The sequence below is a fragment of the Myotis brandtii genome, unplaced genomic scaffold (assembly GCF_000412655.1).
Source record: "Myotis brandtii unplaced genomic scaffold, ASM41265v1 scaffold241, whole genome shotgun sequence".
In the NCBI taxonomy this organism is placed as follows: domain Eukaryota; kingdom Metazoa; phylum Chordata; class Mammalia; order Chiroptera; family Vespertilionidae; genus Myotis; species Myotis brandtii.
This window is the reverse complement of record NW_005359102.1, coordinates 374,461-389,678: the sequence shown is the minus strand read 5'-3', so window position 1 is coordinate 389,678 and position 15,218 is coordinate 374,461. Positions and strand designations below refer to the sequence as shown.

The 15,218-nt window shown below is 40.5% G+C and overlaps 1 protein-coding gene across 5 annotated transcripts in view; it reads right to left on the bottom strand.

Moving 5' to 3' along the window:
• Nucleotides 1-7,143: 7,143 nt before the first annotated feature.
• The window catches only part of ZFP82 (ZFP82 zinc finger protein), a 68,571-nt gene continuing 60,496 nt past the window's right edge, over nucleotides 7,144-15,218 (bottom strand). For 4 of the 5 annotated variants that reach the window (XM_014540323.1, XM_005866983.2, XM_014540324.1 and 1 more), the window contains one exon: nucleotides 7,144-9,427. In XM_014540323.1, the coding sequence (XP_014395809.1) occupies nucleotides 8,070-9,427 (1,358 nt within the window). In that variant the 3' untranslated portion in view covers nucleotides 7,144-8,069. Of the gene's footprint in view, nucleotides 9,428-10,359; nucleotides 10,430-15,218 lie in introns of all 5 variants that reach the window. The other variant, XM_014540326.1, reaches the window with a different exon arrangement.

The following is a 15,218-nucleotide window of genomic DNA, read 5'->3' as shown; positions in this document are numbered from 1 at the left end:
CCCTGCCCCTGATCAGCGCCCAACACCCTGATCAGGGGCGGGCCGGCTGGCCAACTGCCCATGGCCCCTCCCCAAGCCAGCTCTGCCCCTGATCGCTCCCCCCCCCATCAGGGGTGGGGCCAGCCAACTGCCTGCGGCCCCTCCCCCATGACGGCCCGGCCCATTTCCTATTTTTTTTCATTTATTGCTCTGTAGATATTATGGATAAGTCTTTGTTCAAATATATATATTGTGGATATATTCTCCCACTCTGTGGGCTTGTCTTTTCATGTTTTAAATGGCATCTTTTGATGAAAATATATTCTTAAATTTAATATAGTAAAATTTACTATTTTACCCCATATTGTTAGGGCTTTTAGTGTTCTGTTTAAGAAATCTTTCCTATCCCCAGGCTAGAAATACATTCTATGTTTTCTTCTAAAGCCTATATCTTCTATAATTAGATCACTATTGTATCTAGAATTAATTTGAGTGTAATGTGAGGTAAGAGCCAAGATTCATTTATCAATATGGATATGCACCTAACTCAGTGCTACTTACTGAAAAGACCATTTCCAACCCACCTTGCAGCAGAACCTTTGTCGTGAGTCAAATGATCACATATACATAGCTCCATTGTAGGGCTATTTATTTTGTTTCATTGGGGGGAAATCACATTAAGTGTCTAACACCAATTTGAAAGAATGTGTGCACCCCTATTTGAGACAAACAATCCATTTTTAAAATGGGCAAAGGATCCGAATAGACACTTCTCCAATGGGGACATACAGATGGCTATTTATTCTTGCACCAATAATATACTGCCTTAATAACCAAAGTGCAGCCGAAGCCGGTTTGGCTCAGTGGATAGAGCGTCGGCCTGCGGACTGAAAGGTCCCGGGTTCGATTCCGGTCAAGGGCATGTACCTTGGTTGCGGGCACATCCCCAGTAGGAGATGTGCAGGAGGCGGCTGATCAATGTTTCTCTCTCATCGATGTTTCTAACTCTCTATCTCTCTCCCTTCCTCTCTGTAAAAATATCAATAAAATATATTTTTTTAAAAATTAAAAAAAAATAACCAAAGTGCAACTATTACATTAACAAAATTCAAGGAAACATTATATATCAATGTGCCAAAATGGCATCTGATGATATCCAGCAGGCATTTCTAATTTTAAAAAAGTTGATTAGGGACTGAAGGAAACAACTAAGCCACACAAAATCTGTTGACCTCAAATCTAGAGCAAACATTACACTTAATGATTTACATTAAATTGGGGAAAACAATTAGATGCCTTTCTATCACCACTAATCCTAAACTTTGTACTGGAATTCTTTCTATTATAATAAAATGAATTAATAACTATAAATATCCAGAAAATAAAAGTATATCTCTTTGCAATTGACATAACTGATTGCCTAGAAAACCAACAGTCTAGTAAAAAAAAATAAATTAGGAAGATTGGGTCATAATGAAAGCTATGATTATATCTATATGTTAAACTTTAATGACAGTATCACAATAAATACAGATATAAACCAGATCTGGGATAAGGTTTTATCATTTATACTAGGTAAGGGATTACTATCTAGATAGAATGTCATTTTTAAGAATCCCACAATTCTTATATAAATGTTCTTTTAAAAAAGGAATATGGTCAAAAAGCATGAATTAGAAAATTACAGTATTTATCAATAAACAGATGTAAAAAGATTCTTACTATTAACCAAGAACATATTAAAGCACATGCCAGAAGTGGAGATATAAATAATATTTTATCATGTTGAAGCGGTTGTAAATTAGTACCACATTGATGTTCTCCACTTCTCCAGGAATATCTAGTGATATTGAAAGTAAATATAACCTGTGACTGGGAAACCCCACTTTTTGATAAATACCTCAGAGAAACTCTTGCTTCTGTATAGCAAGAAACACAAATATTCGGTAGATATTCAGTGAGAAGTTGTATAGAACCTAAACATTACAATAAAGGGCCTAAATACATATGGTGTATTTATCTAAACAACAGAGCTAGGGGTTTTCTGTTCTATTGAAAAGCACCATAAAATTTAATTTTAAAAGAATTAGCTTATTGGATAGCATGATGAGTTGCTTTCTTCACTATACAGATAACCATACACCTGTCATAATGCTGACATTTCTATCCTTAAAGCCACACTTTTAGGTCAAGGTAACATCTACTAAAGTGGAATATCACCTGCAATAGGTAATGGGAATGAGAATTCTATCATAGTCTGAAATACACAGGTTTAGATAAAGTGAAATATATATAATATATTTTTATTGATTTCAGAGAGGGAGAGATAGAAACATTAATGAGGGAAAATCATTAATCGGCAGCCTCCTGCATGGTCCCTACTAGGGATCGAGCCTGCAACCTGAGCATGTGCCCTTGACCAAAATTGAACCCGGGACCCTTGAGTCACAGGCCTACACTCTATCCACTGAGCCAAACCAACTAGGGCAGGGGTGGGCAACCCCTGGCACGCGTGCCAAACATGGCACACCAGTAACTTTTGCTGGCATGCGAAACCCTCTTTTATAATCTTCCATTTACAATTGTGAATCTTTGTTCTCAGTGATGAATTTTGTTAAGTCTCGTAATAGGAGTCGCCTGACAGATGAAAGTAGTAGCTCGTGCATATCTCTAAAGGTCACGAAATATAAACCTGATGTAAAATCTCTGTCATCAGTGATGAAGCAGCAAAAGTCCCACTGATAATATAAAACAGAGTCATAAAGTTTTCTGTTGGACTATCATTGTACATGTATACATTAAAAAATAAATGTATTTTCCATCATCATATACTGTGTTTTTGTCGCTCGAATGAATTTTATTATTTCTTCAAGGTTCTTCACATACATACACCTTAAGAGATATCAAGTAGGCATAACATGTTCTCAAAAATTAGGGTTGGGACGCAGAAGAATTTTGAGTCAGAGATTTTGCTGGTTTTGGCACGCACTCACAAAAAGGTTGCCCACCCCTGGACTAGGGCGATAAAATGAAATATTTTTTATAGAGACTCTATGTGTCCCCCCCACCCCCCACCAAGAAATAAAGTATACAGAGCTCCTGTGCTTGTTTGACCACAAAATCATTTTCAAGTACCATTAAATACTAGTTTTGTGGAACATACTTTCAGAAATTTTGAGTTAAGGTACTGTCTCCAGAAGACCTCTAACATAAAAATGTAACCATGACGGAGAAATACATTGACCTACGGACAAAAATTAATTTTATTATAGTACTTATAATACTCTTCAGCATCATATTTTTGTGTAAACATTGTGTGTAATGTTTACAAATTTTAAAAAAATTGAAATCATGAGTGGGAACTATGTATTATTCTAGATGGTGAATGATTTTTCAATGGATCTGCCCAATCTGCCCATTATGAGCAAAATGGACTTGTAGGTACAAGTCATAATGTATTGTTTGACTACAGGAACATTACAGAGGTTTGTTTCAAAATGAAGTGCGTGGCAATACTCATTTTTATTTATGGAAGGTTTCTAAGGGTTGAATGCCTATTTTTTATAGCTATTGTTCATCCTTTTTAAAATATATATTTTTATTGATTTCAGAGAGAAAGGGAGAGGGAGAGATAGAAACATCAGTGATGAGAATTATTGATTGGCCGCCTCCTGCAAGCCCCTCCACAGGGGATTGAGCCCACAACCTGGGCATGTGCCCTGACCAGGAATGGAACCCTGACCTCCTAATTCATAGGTCGATGCTCAACCACTGAGTCATGCCAACCAGGCTATTGTTTATCCCTTTTTTAAAGATAATGAAGAGAAACAATAAGAAGAGAAACAATTTATAAGATAGCAGAGCTGAGTCATGTCACTTTTTCCAACATTGTTACATTGCTCAGGTTAGAAAACCTAAAATCTGGATACCTAATTGAATCACAACAGATCAAGTCCCTGGATATTCCTGATAGATAATTTTATGTTTTATAATCATTTTAATAAACTACTGAGTTCAATTTACTAAACTCTATTTAAAATGCTTACATATATCTTTATTGATACTGATCTAGATTTTACTTTTTAGGGGCTATCCTCATCTATTAAAATAGTGCATTGTAGAATGATCTGGCAAAATTTTGTTAGAGGTTATCTATTCTTAAAAACTTCTTGTTGCCTGCACAACTATTGATTCTGGTTTTAAGAAAAACAAGATAACTAAATTTAAATGTTTTCCTTTGTTTATAGATCTGTACAAGTTTTTTTTAATAGTACCTTAAGTCAACTTTGATTATTTAGGCTTAAACCAACAACCATTTTATTGTATCTCATGATTTTGTGGGTCAGGAATTTGGGCAGGGGCTCAGTTGATCAATTTTTCTGTTCTATAGAGCAATAACTGAGGTCACTCAATGGCATTCTGCTGGTGGCTGATCTGAAGGATCCAAAACTATGTCACTCAACTGTCTGGTGTCCTGGTGGGCATGTCTGGAAGACTGGGCACTTCTCCCTCTCTGTATTCTCAGGACTTCTCTGTGGTATCTTCAACAGAAGTAGCCAGACTTTTTAACAGTTCAGGGTCTGAACTTGAGAGAGTATGCCAATACTAGAAAATGAAATAAAATGTACCAGTAAGTCTGGGTCCAGAAACTGGCACTTTCACTATATTCTACTGGTCAAAGTCTGATTATATTCAAGAGGAAAGGATGTAAATTCCACCTCTTGAAGGGAATATCAATGAATTTACAGTAATATTACTCTGCCACAGTATTGTATTACCACTAGAGGCCCAATGCACGGAATTCATGCAAGAGTAGGCCTTCCTTCCCCCGGCTGCTGGCACCAGCTTCCCTCTGGCACCCAGGACCCAGGCTTCCCTCCAGCCGCGGCACCTGGGCTTCCCAGCGGCTGCCGGCAGGCACCAGGGACCGGCGCTTCCCTCGCAGTCCCGGCTTCATGGGGGAGGTATCTGGAAGGACATCCAGTCTAATCAGCATATTACACTTTTATTATTATAGATTTTACAAATGAATAAATTGTAACGCAGAGCAGTTAATAGCATATTGTTCAATAAAATACAAGTAGGAAAGTGATGGGATAGAGATAAGTGTCTTTCCCACATTTGTTATATTAATAAGATCAGTTTTTAGAATGAATGTGAAGTTTATCAGGTTTGAGTAAGGGTAGAATACATTAAATTACCACATTTTTATAATGTTTGTTCTGTATTGATTAAGGTATTACATATGTGTCCTTATTGCCCCATTGCCCCCTCAAACCTCCACTCATGCCCTCACCCCCCTGCTGTCTGTGTCCATTGGTTAGGCTTATATGCATGCTATAAGTCCTTTGGTGGATCTCTCCCCTTTACCCCCACCTTCCCATACCTTCCCTCTGAGATTTGACAGTCTGATCGATGCTTCTCTGTCTCTGGATCTGTTTTTGTTCATCAGTTTATGTTGTTCATTATATTCTATAAATGAGTGAGATCATGTGGTCCTCAGACAGGAGTGGGCTGCTTGCTCGACTGCTGCTCCTCTGACGGGGGTGAGCTGCGCACGAGTCTGCTGCTCCTTGGATGGGGGGGGGGGGCACTCGCACAGCTGCTGCTCCTTGAATAGAGGCGGGCTGCTCACGTGGTTGATGCTCCTTGGACAGGGGCAGGCTGCTTGTGCGGCTGCTGCTCCTTAGACCAGGGCGGGCTGCTCGGGCAGCTGCTGCTCCTTAGACGGGGGTGAGCTGTGCGTGAGGCTGCTGCTCCTCAGATGGGGGCGGGCCACATGAGGCTGCAGCTCCTCCGTCATGGGTGGGCTGCTCATGCGGCTGCTGCTCGGGGGGGGGGGGGCGCAGGCTGCTCTTTGGATCGGGGTGGGCTTCTCACACAGAGGCTGCTACTTGGATGGGTGTGGGCTGCATGCACAGCTGCTGCTCCTCAGATGGGGGGGGGGCGGGCTGCTCGCACAGCTGTTGCTCCTTGGATGGGGGCAGGCCGCATGAGGCTGCTTGCGGGGCTGCTGCTCGCATGGTCGCAGTGCCCTGGGCTAAAGTGTTGGGCTGGTCAAAGGGGAGCATGCTTTGGAACTCACAGGAGCCTGCGCCCAGGGTGGCTGGAGTTTCGGTGACTGTGGGACTGCAGTCAAGGTAGCAGGTCCCTGGCGGGGGTGGCTGTAGAGTCCCGGGTGTTATCTGAGGGCACCCTGGGTGGAGGTGAGGCTGGGCTCTTGGTCACAGCAGCTCTCCCCTTCAAAAAGGTGAGGCCTCTGAGGAAGAGCCAGCCGCTCTGGGACTGTTTGCAATGGTAGCAGAGGCTGCCTAGTTAGGTAAGCCCGGTTAGCCTGCCCCCAAAGGTCCCGTGGGATCTAAGTGTGCCTCAGTCACACACCCCCCACACTCTTTTGCTCCTCCTCACTCATGCTCTCTCCCTTACTGCTGCCTTCTTACTGCCTCTGTTGTTGGGTCTGGAGTGTTATTGACCCACTTGTGGATGGAGTCTCCTCTCCGAGGGTCTGGTTATGTGGTTTACTCTCTAGCTCACTCTCTAGGCCAAACAGGATAAAATTCACTTCGACAAGACATGACATAAAGGGAACAAAACACGAATGTACTCACGACACCGATAACCCCAATATAAGTGACCACCAGAGAGAAATTAATTCATTCGTGACATGAATTCAGAAGTGTAGAAATGAATCTTGCAAGCCAGCATATTTGAAAATCCTAATGTGTTAAGTAAAAAAAAAAAAAAAATAAAAGGGGGGGGGGGGGGACGACACCAGAAAACAAATAGGTAAACCAAAACTTACAAACACCAAATTCCCAGTAAAGAGGGTGGGGGCAGAATCTTATATACAGAAAGTAAGGTTAAGAATTGGATGAATATGGGGAGGACCTCAGTTCAGTATAGAGAAAGTAGAAAGAGGATTAGTGGATAAGAAGAAAGAGAGAAGGAAGAAAATAATAATAATAATGATAATAATAATAATAATAATAAATTGAAAAAGTTGATTAAAAAAGATAAAAATGAAATAAATTAGAACGATGGAAAAATAATGTAAAAAGAAATAGAAAATAAAGAAACAAATGAAAAAAGGGAAATAAAGAAGAAAAAAGAGATAAGAATATTAAAATAAAATAAAAACAAAAAAGTGAAGTGTCGTTCCTTTGGCTGGTTTAAGATCCCACTCTTCTGTACTGTCTGTGGCTTCTCAGTTTCCTGTTGCTGGGACTGAAGGCCTCTCTTCAGGCCAGTCCCTGTGGATTCTCAGGGGCTATTCAGATTTTTTTTCCCTTTGTACCACTCAGGGTGTAGTCTGGGTGTGGCTGTATTGGTTGCCTGGAGACTGCAGGGAGGGGTTATCTCTTCAGGAGAAAATGGCTGCCCAGGTCCCGGGCTCAGGTATGACTCAGCGCCAGACTCATGGCCACCTCTCCCGGACCCTCTCCTCTCCCCAGACTCCACAAGTCCACACCTCAGCCGCGGGTGAGTGTCCATATCCGAAAGGTCCTATGAACTAGGTTCAGCAAAGAAAAGCAAAGATCACAGGAGGGGAAAGAGCTGTGCCTGTGTGAACCCCTCTCCTCCCTGCACAGTGCGGTCTGGACAGCTGTCCTGAATGCCCCCTCTGGGCTCAGTCTGTCGTGACTATGGACCTAGATCTAGAATCCCCTGCCACCAGCAGTCCTGCAGACCTCCTTTCCACAGACAGATGCTGTGCCTGACCCAAGGGACACGGACTCTGTGCCATGCGGTTTCCCTCTGACCCTCTGCGCTGGAAGGTCTCGCAGTTCTCCCCAGCCCAGATTCCTGATTTTACCGTTCTCCAGGTGTCCTCTGCCCTTCCCGGCTGCGAATTGTCTCACCAGCTGTGTCTACTTCGCCAATTTGGGGTGGATGTTATTCGATTTAGTTGCTCGTTCTATCTGCTCCGGGACAAGGCTCGGGACACACTGCCATTTTCAAAGGTTTTTTTCTAAATTACCACATTTTAAAAATTCTACAAAACCACATATGCCAAGATGATTGCATGTATGAAGCAAAAGGAATTAATTACTAGACCCATAAAGGTTCTACAACACAGGACTGAGACTTTCTTATAGTTTTACATTATGAATTTTCACATGATGGGTTAGGTGTGAATGCTGTCTAAAGGCCTTCTTACATTCCTTGCACTCATAGGGTTTCTCCCCAGAATGAATTCTCAGATGTTGAATAAGTGATGAATTAAGTCTAAAGGCCTTCCTACATTCCTTACATTCAAAGGGTTTCTCCCCAGTATGAATGCTCTGATGTAAAGTAAGTTTTTGGCGCAATCTAAAGGACTTCCCACACTCCTTACACTTATAGGGTTTCTCACCAATATGAATACTCTGATGTTGTGTAAGTTGTGAGAGTAGTCTAAAGGTCTTCCCACATTCCTTACAGTCATAGGGTTTAACACCAATATGAATGCTCTGATGTGAAATAAGTTGTGAGTAACGACTAAAAGCCTTCCAACATTCTTTACATTCATAAGGTTTCTCACCTGTATGAATTCTGTGATGAAGAATAAGATGATAACCACGACTAAAGGTCTTTCCACATTCCTTACATTCATAGGGTTTCTCACCAGTATGAATTCTCTGGTGGAGTGTTAGTTGTTGTCGCACTCTAAAGGCCTTCCCACATTCCTTACATTCATAAGGTTTCTCACCAGTATGAAGTTTGTGATGTATTCTAAGGCCAGAGCCACACAAAAAGGCTTTCCCACATTCTTTACATTCATAGAGTTTGTCAGCAGTATTAAGCTTCTGATGTCGAGTAAGGTGTGCATACTGTCTAAAGGCCTTTCCACATTCTGTACATACATAGGGTTTCTCACCAGTATGAATCCTCTGATGGAGAGTAAGTTGCCCACGCACTCTGAACGCCTTCCCACATTCTTTACAATCATACGGCTTCTGACCAGTATGAATTTTCTGATGTACTCTAAGGTCTGAGCCAGACATGAAAGATTCTCCACATTCCTTACATTCATAGAGTTTTTCAACAATATGAAGTTTCTGATGTCGATTAAGGTGGGCAGTCTGTCTAAAGGCCATCCCACATTCCTTACATTCATAGGGCTTTTCACCAGTGTGAATTCTGTGATGAAAAGTAAGTTGTTGGCGTACTCTAAAGGCCTTCCCACATTCTTTACATTCATAGGGTTTCTCAACAAAGTGAATTCTCTGATGTGGAGTAAGAAATGTGTGTTTCTGGTAAGAGGACACTTTTTGAGATGTTATTTTCACTTGTCCAAAATATCCCTCTTGTCCTTTAAAATTTTTTTTGGATTCCCAATTATTTTTTAAAATTAGATTCTTAAGGCCATGTGTGTTAATTCTTTCCATTATCTTCCACTGGACTAAGTTTATTTCATTAATGTCATTTTCTGAAGATAACCTCTTGGTTTCATACCTGGTCTCCAAATCTGAAAGAAAAAAAGAGAACAAACATGTAGTTCCTTTTTCTGAAAGTAGTAAAATTTCTACAGCAAAAATAAATAAATAATAATAATAAAATGACAAAGTAATGACCAATGAAATTCTAAAGCTATTACAAAATTTGAGGAGAAAAAAACATAAGGGAACACCAGAAAAAAAATGAGAATTCATGTAAGATTGGGTATTAGTTATAGGCATGCCTTGTTTTATTGCGCATCACATTATTGTGCTTCACAGATACTATGTTCTTTACAAATTGGAGGCTTGTGGCAACCCTGCATTAACCAAGTCTATCAGCAACATCTTCCCAAAAGCATTTGTTCACTTCATGTCTCTGTGTTCTATTCTGGTTATTAATTCTTGCAATATTTCAAACGTTTTTTATTATATTTGTTATGATGATCTATGATCAGTGATCTTTGATGTTACTCTCCACCAGCAAAAAGATTATACATACTCAATGTTCAGATAATGGTTTACATGTTTTATCAATAAATAATTTTTAGTTGTTATGTATGTTGTTTTTTTAGACATAATGCTATTGCACACTTAATCGACTACAGTATAGTGTACACATAACTGAATAGTCTCTAGAAAACAAAAACAAAATTGTGTGAATTTCTTTAAGGTGAATATTTGCTTTATTGCAGTGGTCTGAAACCAAATCCACAATATCTCCGAGATATGCCTATAAACATAAGTCAGTGGTTTTCAAATTGAGATGTGGATTAGAATCACTAGGGAACTTATTACAAATGCTCAGGTTTAGATACAACCTAAATCTCTTGGATCGGATTCTACAGTCCTGAGCAGTCCTATTTCAATATTCTCCATATGATTCTGATGAAGATAAAAAAAAAATTCATACTTAACTTTTTTCAACAATTTTTCTTTATTCTTAGAATAAAATCAAACTTACTGTGGTTAAAATGCCTTTGCTTATAACACATTATCTCAGCACTGTCCTCTTCACTGCTATTTGGAGAGACCTATTGAGATCGTAGAACATGTCCCAACTTACTTTCATCTTTTAGGCTTTTCCGTTTGCTGTATCTCCCACAAATCTGATTTGGGCTTTTTACATGGTAGCTCCTTGTCATCCTAAGCCCTTCATTTAAAAGTCACTTACTTTAAGGCTAGCTCTACTGACAGTATCTAAATTGATGTTTTGGGTGGGTTGGGTTTTTTTTGTTACATGTCTGTGTTATTATATATGCATATATATTTTATATATCTATGTTGAAATGATATAGTTATTAATTTTTCCAATTGTTATTCTGCTTATTTTCTTACCCTTAAACCTCTTTAAGGGCAAAAAACACAATCTCTACTTTACTCTCCATTAAAAAATAAATTCAGCCTTAGCGGTTTGGCTCAGTGGATAGAGTGTCAGCCTGTGGACTAAAGGGTCCTAGGTTCAATTCCGGTCAAGGGCACTTACCTCAGTGGCAGTCTCCTTCTTGGCCCTGACCCTGGTTGGGGCTTGTGCAGGAGGCAACCAATTGACGTGTCTCTCTCACATCAGTGTTTCTCTCTGTCTCTCCCTCTACCTTCCACTCTCCTTAAAAATCAATGGAAAAAATATCCTCGGGTGAGGATTAAAAAGATAAAATTAAAATAAATTCATAGCACATAATAGGTTTCACTCGTTTAATTCCCATATATTTCTCTGTCTCTAATCTGGCTTTAGTATATTTACTATAAGAGGCCCAGTGCATGAAATTTGTGCACTCAAGGGTCCCTCAGCCAGGCCGGCGCCCTCTTGCAGTCTGGGAGCCCTCAGGGGATGTCCGACCGATGGCTTAGGCCTGCTCCCCGTGGGTTCGGACATATTTAGCACTCGCCAGCCATGAGCCTGGCTTCTGCTGAGCAGCACACCCCCTGTGGGAGCGCACTGACCACCAGGGGGCAGCTCCTGCATTGGGCGTCTCCCCCTGGTGGTCAGTGCATGTCATAGTGACTGGTCATTCTGCCGTTCAGTCAATTTGCATATTAGCCTTTTATTATATAGGATATCTTACCATAATGATTTAAGTATTTCCTTTATTCATCCAAACTAGTCCAGTTAAATATATAAATGGAAAATGGTGACTGTGTACTCCTATGCATCTTATCACTGCTTATATACCCTTAACTATGCAATATTCTCTATAATGCTCATTCCTTCCTTCACATAGCTATGAGTTACTTTTCCTTTGTCTCCACATACAAAAATGGTATTGATGATTTATACTTACTTAATCTTCCTTTAGGCCTATTCTATTACTCATGCATTTTACAAAGGCTCAACTCATTTTATTCTTTTATCCCCAAGCTATGGGTTACTTTTTCTTTGTCTCCACATATTAAAAAGATACTGAGGAGTTCTACTTATTTAATCTTCCCTTTAAACCTATTCAATTACTCATCCATTTTACAAATGCTCAACTGGTTTTGTTCCTTTATCCCCTTGCTCAGGTCTTCTGCTTTCCATTCCCTCAGAGGCAAGGCCATTCATGTATTTCCTAGAAATGTGTACCAATGATTTTTCAGACAGAGGTAAATGTTTATGCCTTATTGAAGTTCTCATGAATTCCTTAACAAAAGGAAAAAAAAGGATATATGTCAGGAATACACTAATAGGGACAAAGGGTCTTGTAGTTTCTGGAGTGTAAAATACTTGCTAACAAAGGTCACATTGAATACAGACCAGCATATGCCTAGCCAAGAGGAGAAAAAGCCATAGGAAAATTTAAGTACTGAATGAGTTGTGTATGAGAGAAAAAGGATGAATTTTTCAATTATGATAATACTAGAGGCCCGGTGCACAAAATTTGTGCATGAAACGGGGGTCCCTCAGCCCGGCCTTCACCCTCTCGCAATCCAGGACCCCTCAGGGAATGTCTGACTGCCGGTTTAGGCCTGATCCCACACCGGCAGTTGGACATCCCTTTTGCAATCTGGGACCACTGGCTCCTAATTGCTTGCCTACCTGCCTGCCTGATCACCCCTAACCACTCTGCCTGCCTGCCTAATCGCCCCTAACCACTCACCTGCCTGCCTGATTGCCCCTAATCATCTCTGCCTGCCTGCCTGATCGCCCCTAACCCCTCTGCCTGCCTGCCTGATCACCCCTAACCACTCTGCCTGCCTGCCTGATCGCCCTTAACTGCTCGCCTGCCTGGTTGATTGCCCCTAACCCCCTCTGCCTCAGCCCACACACCCAGGACCCAGGCTTCCCTCCTCCAGCTGGCTGTAGGCAACTGGGACCTGGGCTTCCCTCCCTCTGGCTGGCTGCAGGCACCCAGAACCTGGGCTTCTCTCCCTCTGGCTGGCCGCAGGTACCCAGGACCCGGGCTTCTCTCCCTCTGGCTGGCCGCAGGCACCCAGAACCTGGGCTTCCCTCCCTCTGGCTGGCTGCAGGCACACTAGATCTGGGCTTCCCTCCCTCTGGCCAGCCGCAGGCACCCAGAACCTGGGCTTCCCTCCCTCTGGCTGGCCGCAGGCACACTAGACCTGGGCTTCCCTCCCTCTGGCCAGCCGCAGGCACCCGGGACCTGGGCCAGCTTTGCCTGGGCTGGCCGCAGGCACCCAGGGCCCCGAGTGGCTTGGCCCAGGCCCCGGCTTTGTCAGGAAGGACATCTGGAATGACGTCTGGAATGACATCCGGTCTATCTGGTCTAATTAGCATATTACCCTTTTATTAGTATAGATGGTTTATATAAAAAAGTTGAAATCATATAGACTTTTTTACTAAAACTAGAAATAACAGAATTTTAAAAAGTAAATCCACTTGAAATTTTAGAAGTCTATATTAAATAACTCTTAGATCAACGTGGAAATAAAATCCAAAATAGTATTTTTGTATTTAAAAAACAATGGTAATAATTTTAAAAAAAACCTACAATAACTTTGTGTCTATAAATTTTAACCATAATGCATGTAAGGGAATTAAAAAAACACCAATAAAAATTTTAAAACAATTTAAGATCCTCAAAAAATTAGAAAAATAATAAATGAATGCAAAGCAGAAAAGGCATTAACTGTATAAAAACAGAATTAGGTTAAAAAAAGAAAAAAAACTAATACATAAAGCAAAAACAAATCAGAAAATAAGATAAACCATTAGTTCATGTAATGAAAACAGAAAGAAAGCACAGACACTGAAATAAGAAATATTTAAAATAATCATGAATATAGACAGAGGATATTTGAAAAAGGGGTTATCTCACCAATAAATTTTAAAACATAGCTAAAATAATATTTCTAAAGAAATATAATTTACCAAACTGAACACAGAAGAGATACAGATTAATTTCCATAGAGCATAGAACAGTGATGGTGAACCTATGACACGCTTGTCAAAGGTGGCACATGAACTCATTTTTTTGGTTGATCTTTGTTAAATGGCATTTAAATATATAAAATAAATATCAAAAATATAAGTCTTTGTCTTACTATGGTTGCAAATATCAAAAAAATTCTATATGTGACACGGCACCAGAGTTAAGTTAGGGTTTTTCAAAATGCTGACATGCCGAGCTCAAAAGGTTCGCCATCACTGGCATAGAATATGGTCAGACTTACCATGTCCTTTTCCTAGGAGAGCAGCATTAAAAAGGTTACTAAAGCCTTAAAAAATAGGTCATCCAAATTCTACTTATGAGAATTAAGAAAGAAAAGGACTTCTAAACTATTTTCATGAAGGGATACTACACTAAATAAAGACTATTCATGAAAAGGAAACTACATTCCAACTTTCTGAAAACTAATGTAAAAATTCTAAACATTTAATAAAAGAGCACACTGAAAGACCCAGTGTTGTTTATTTAAAGAATGTTAAAGTGGTCTTATATGGGGAAAGCTATTAAGATAATTCCACACACCAATAGAGCTGATGAAGAAAAAAGATCACATAATCTATCCCAAAGATGCTGAAAAGGTGATTAAATAAAGAACTACTACTGATTTTTTTAATTTAAAAAGCTCAATAAAACAGGAATGATTACTTAGCTAAAATAATATATATAGTCTTAACTAGAAGGCAGCTTAAAAAATTATTAGTCAACATACTTACTATCCGGAAAAAATTAGAGGTAAAAGAATTTAGGAGGTAAGATGGTGGCAGAGAACACTTGTTGGAAAACCAAGATGGTGGTGTAGGTAAACGCCTATACTCACTCACCTCCCATAACCACACCAAAATGACAACTAAAATACAGAACCACCATCATTCAAAACTGCCTGAAATTTGACTGAATGGAAGTCCTACAACTACAGAAGTAAAGAAGAAAGCACATTGAGACTGATAGGAGGGGCGGAGGTGTGGAACAGATTGGTCCGACTCCCACCTGTGGTGTTTTTCTGAATCAAGAGGGTTATCGCCAAGGCTTCCCATGAGAAGCAGGGGGTACTAGCCACACACCAAACCCCCCAGCTCAGGGTTCCAGAGCTTGGAAGAGAAGTCCCCGTAACTTCAACCTGTAAAAACCAGCAGGGATTGTGGCTGAATGACATGGAGGCTGCTGGAGTCCCAGGTGTTCCTCTTACAGGGCCCATGCACGAACTTACATGGTCTTGTTACATTTGAGCTTCAGCACCGAGCGAAAGCTTTGGGGGAATCCAGGGACATACGAGGAGGAACTGGACTGTCTGGCATCAGGGCAAGAACACAGAGGGTATAGCAGCACAATTCACCATAGCTAAGATCTGGAAACAGCCTAAGTGCCCATCAGTAGATGAATGGATTAGAAAACTGTGGTACATCTACATGATGGAATATTATGCTGCCGTAAAAAA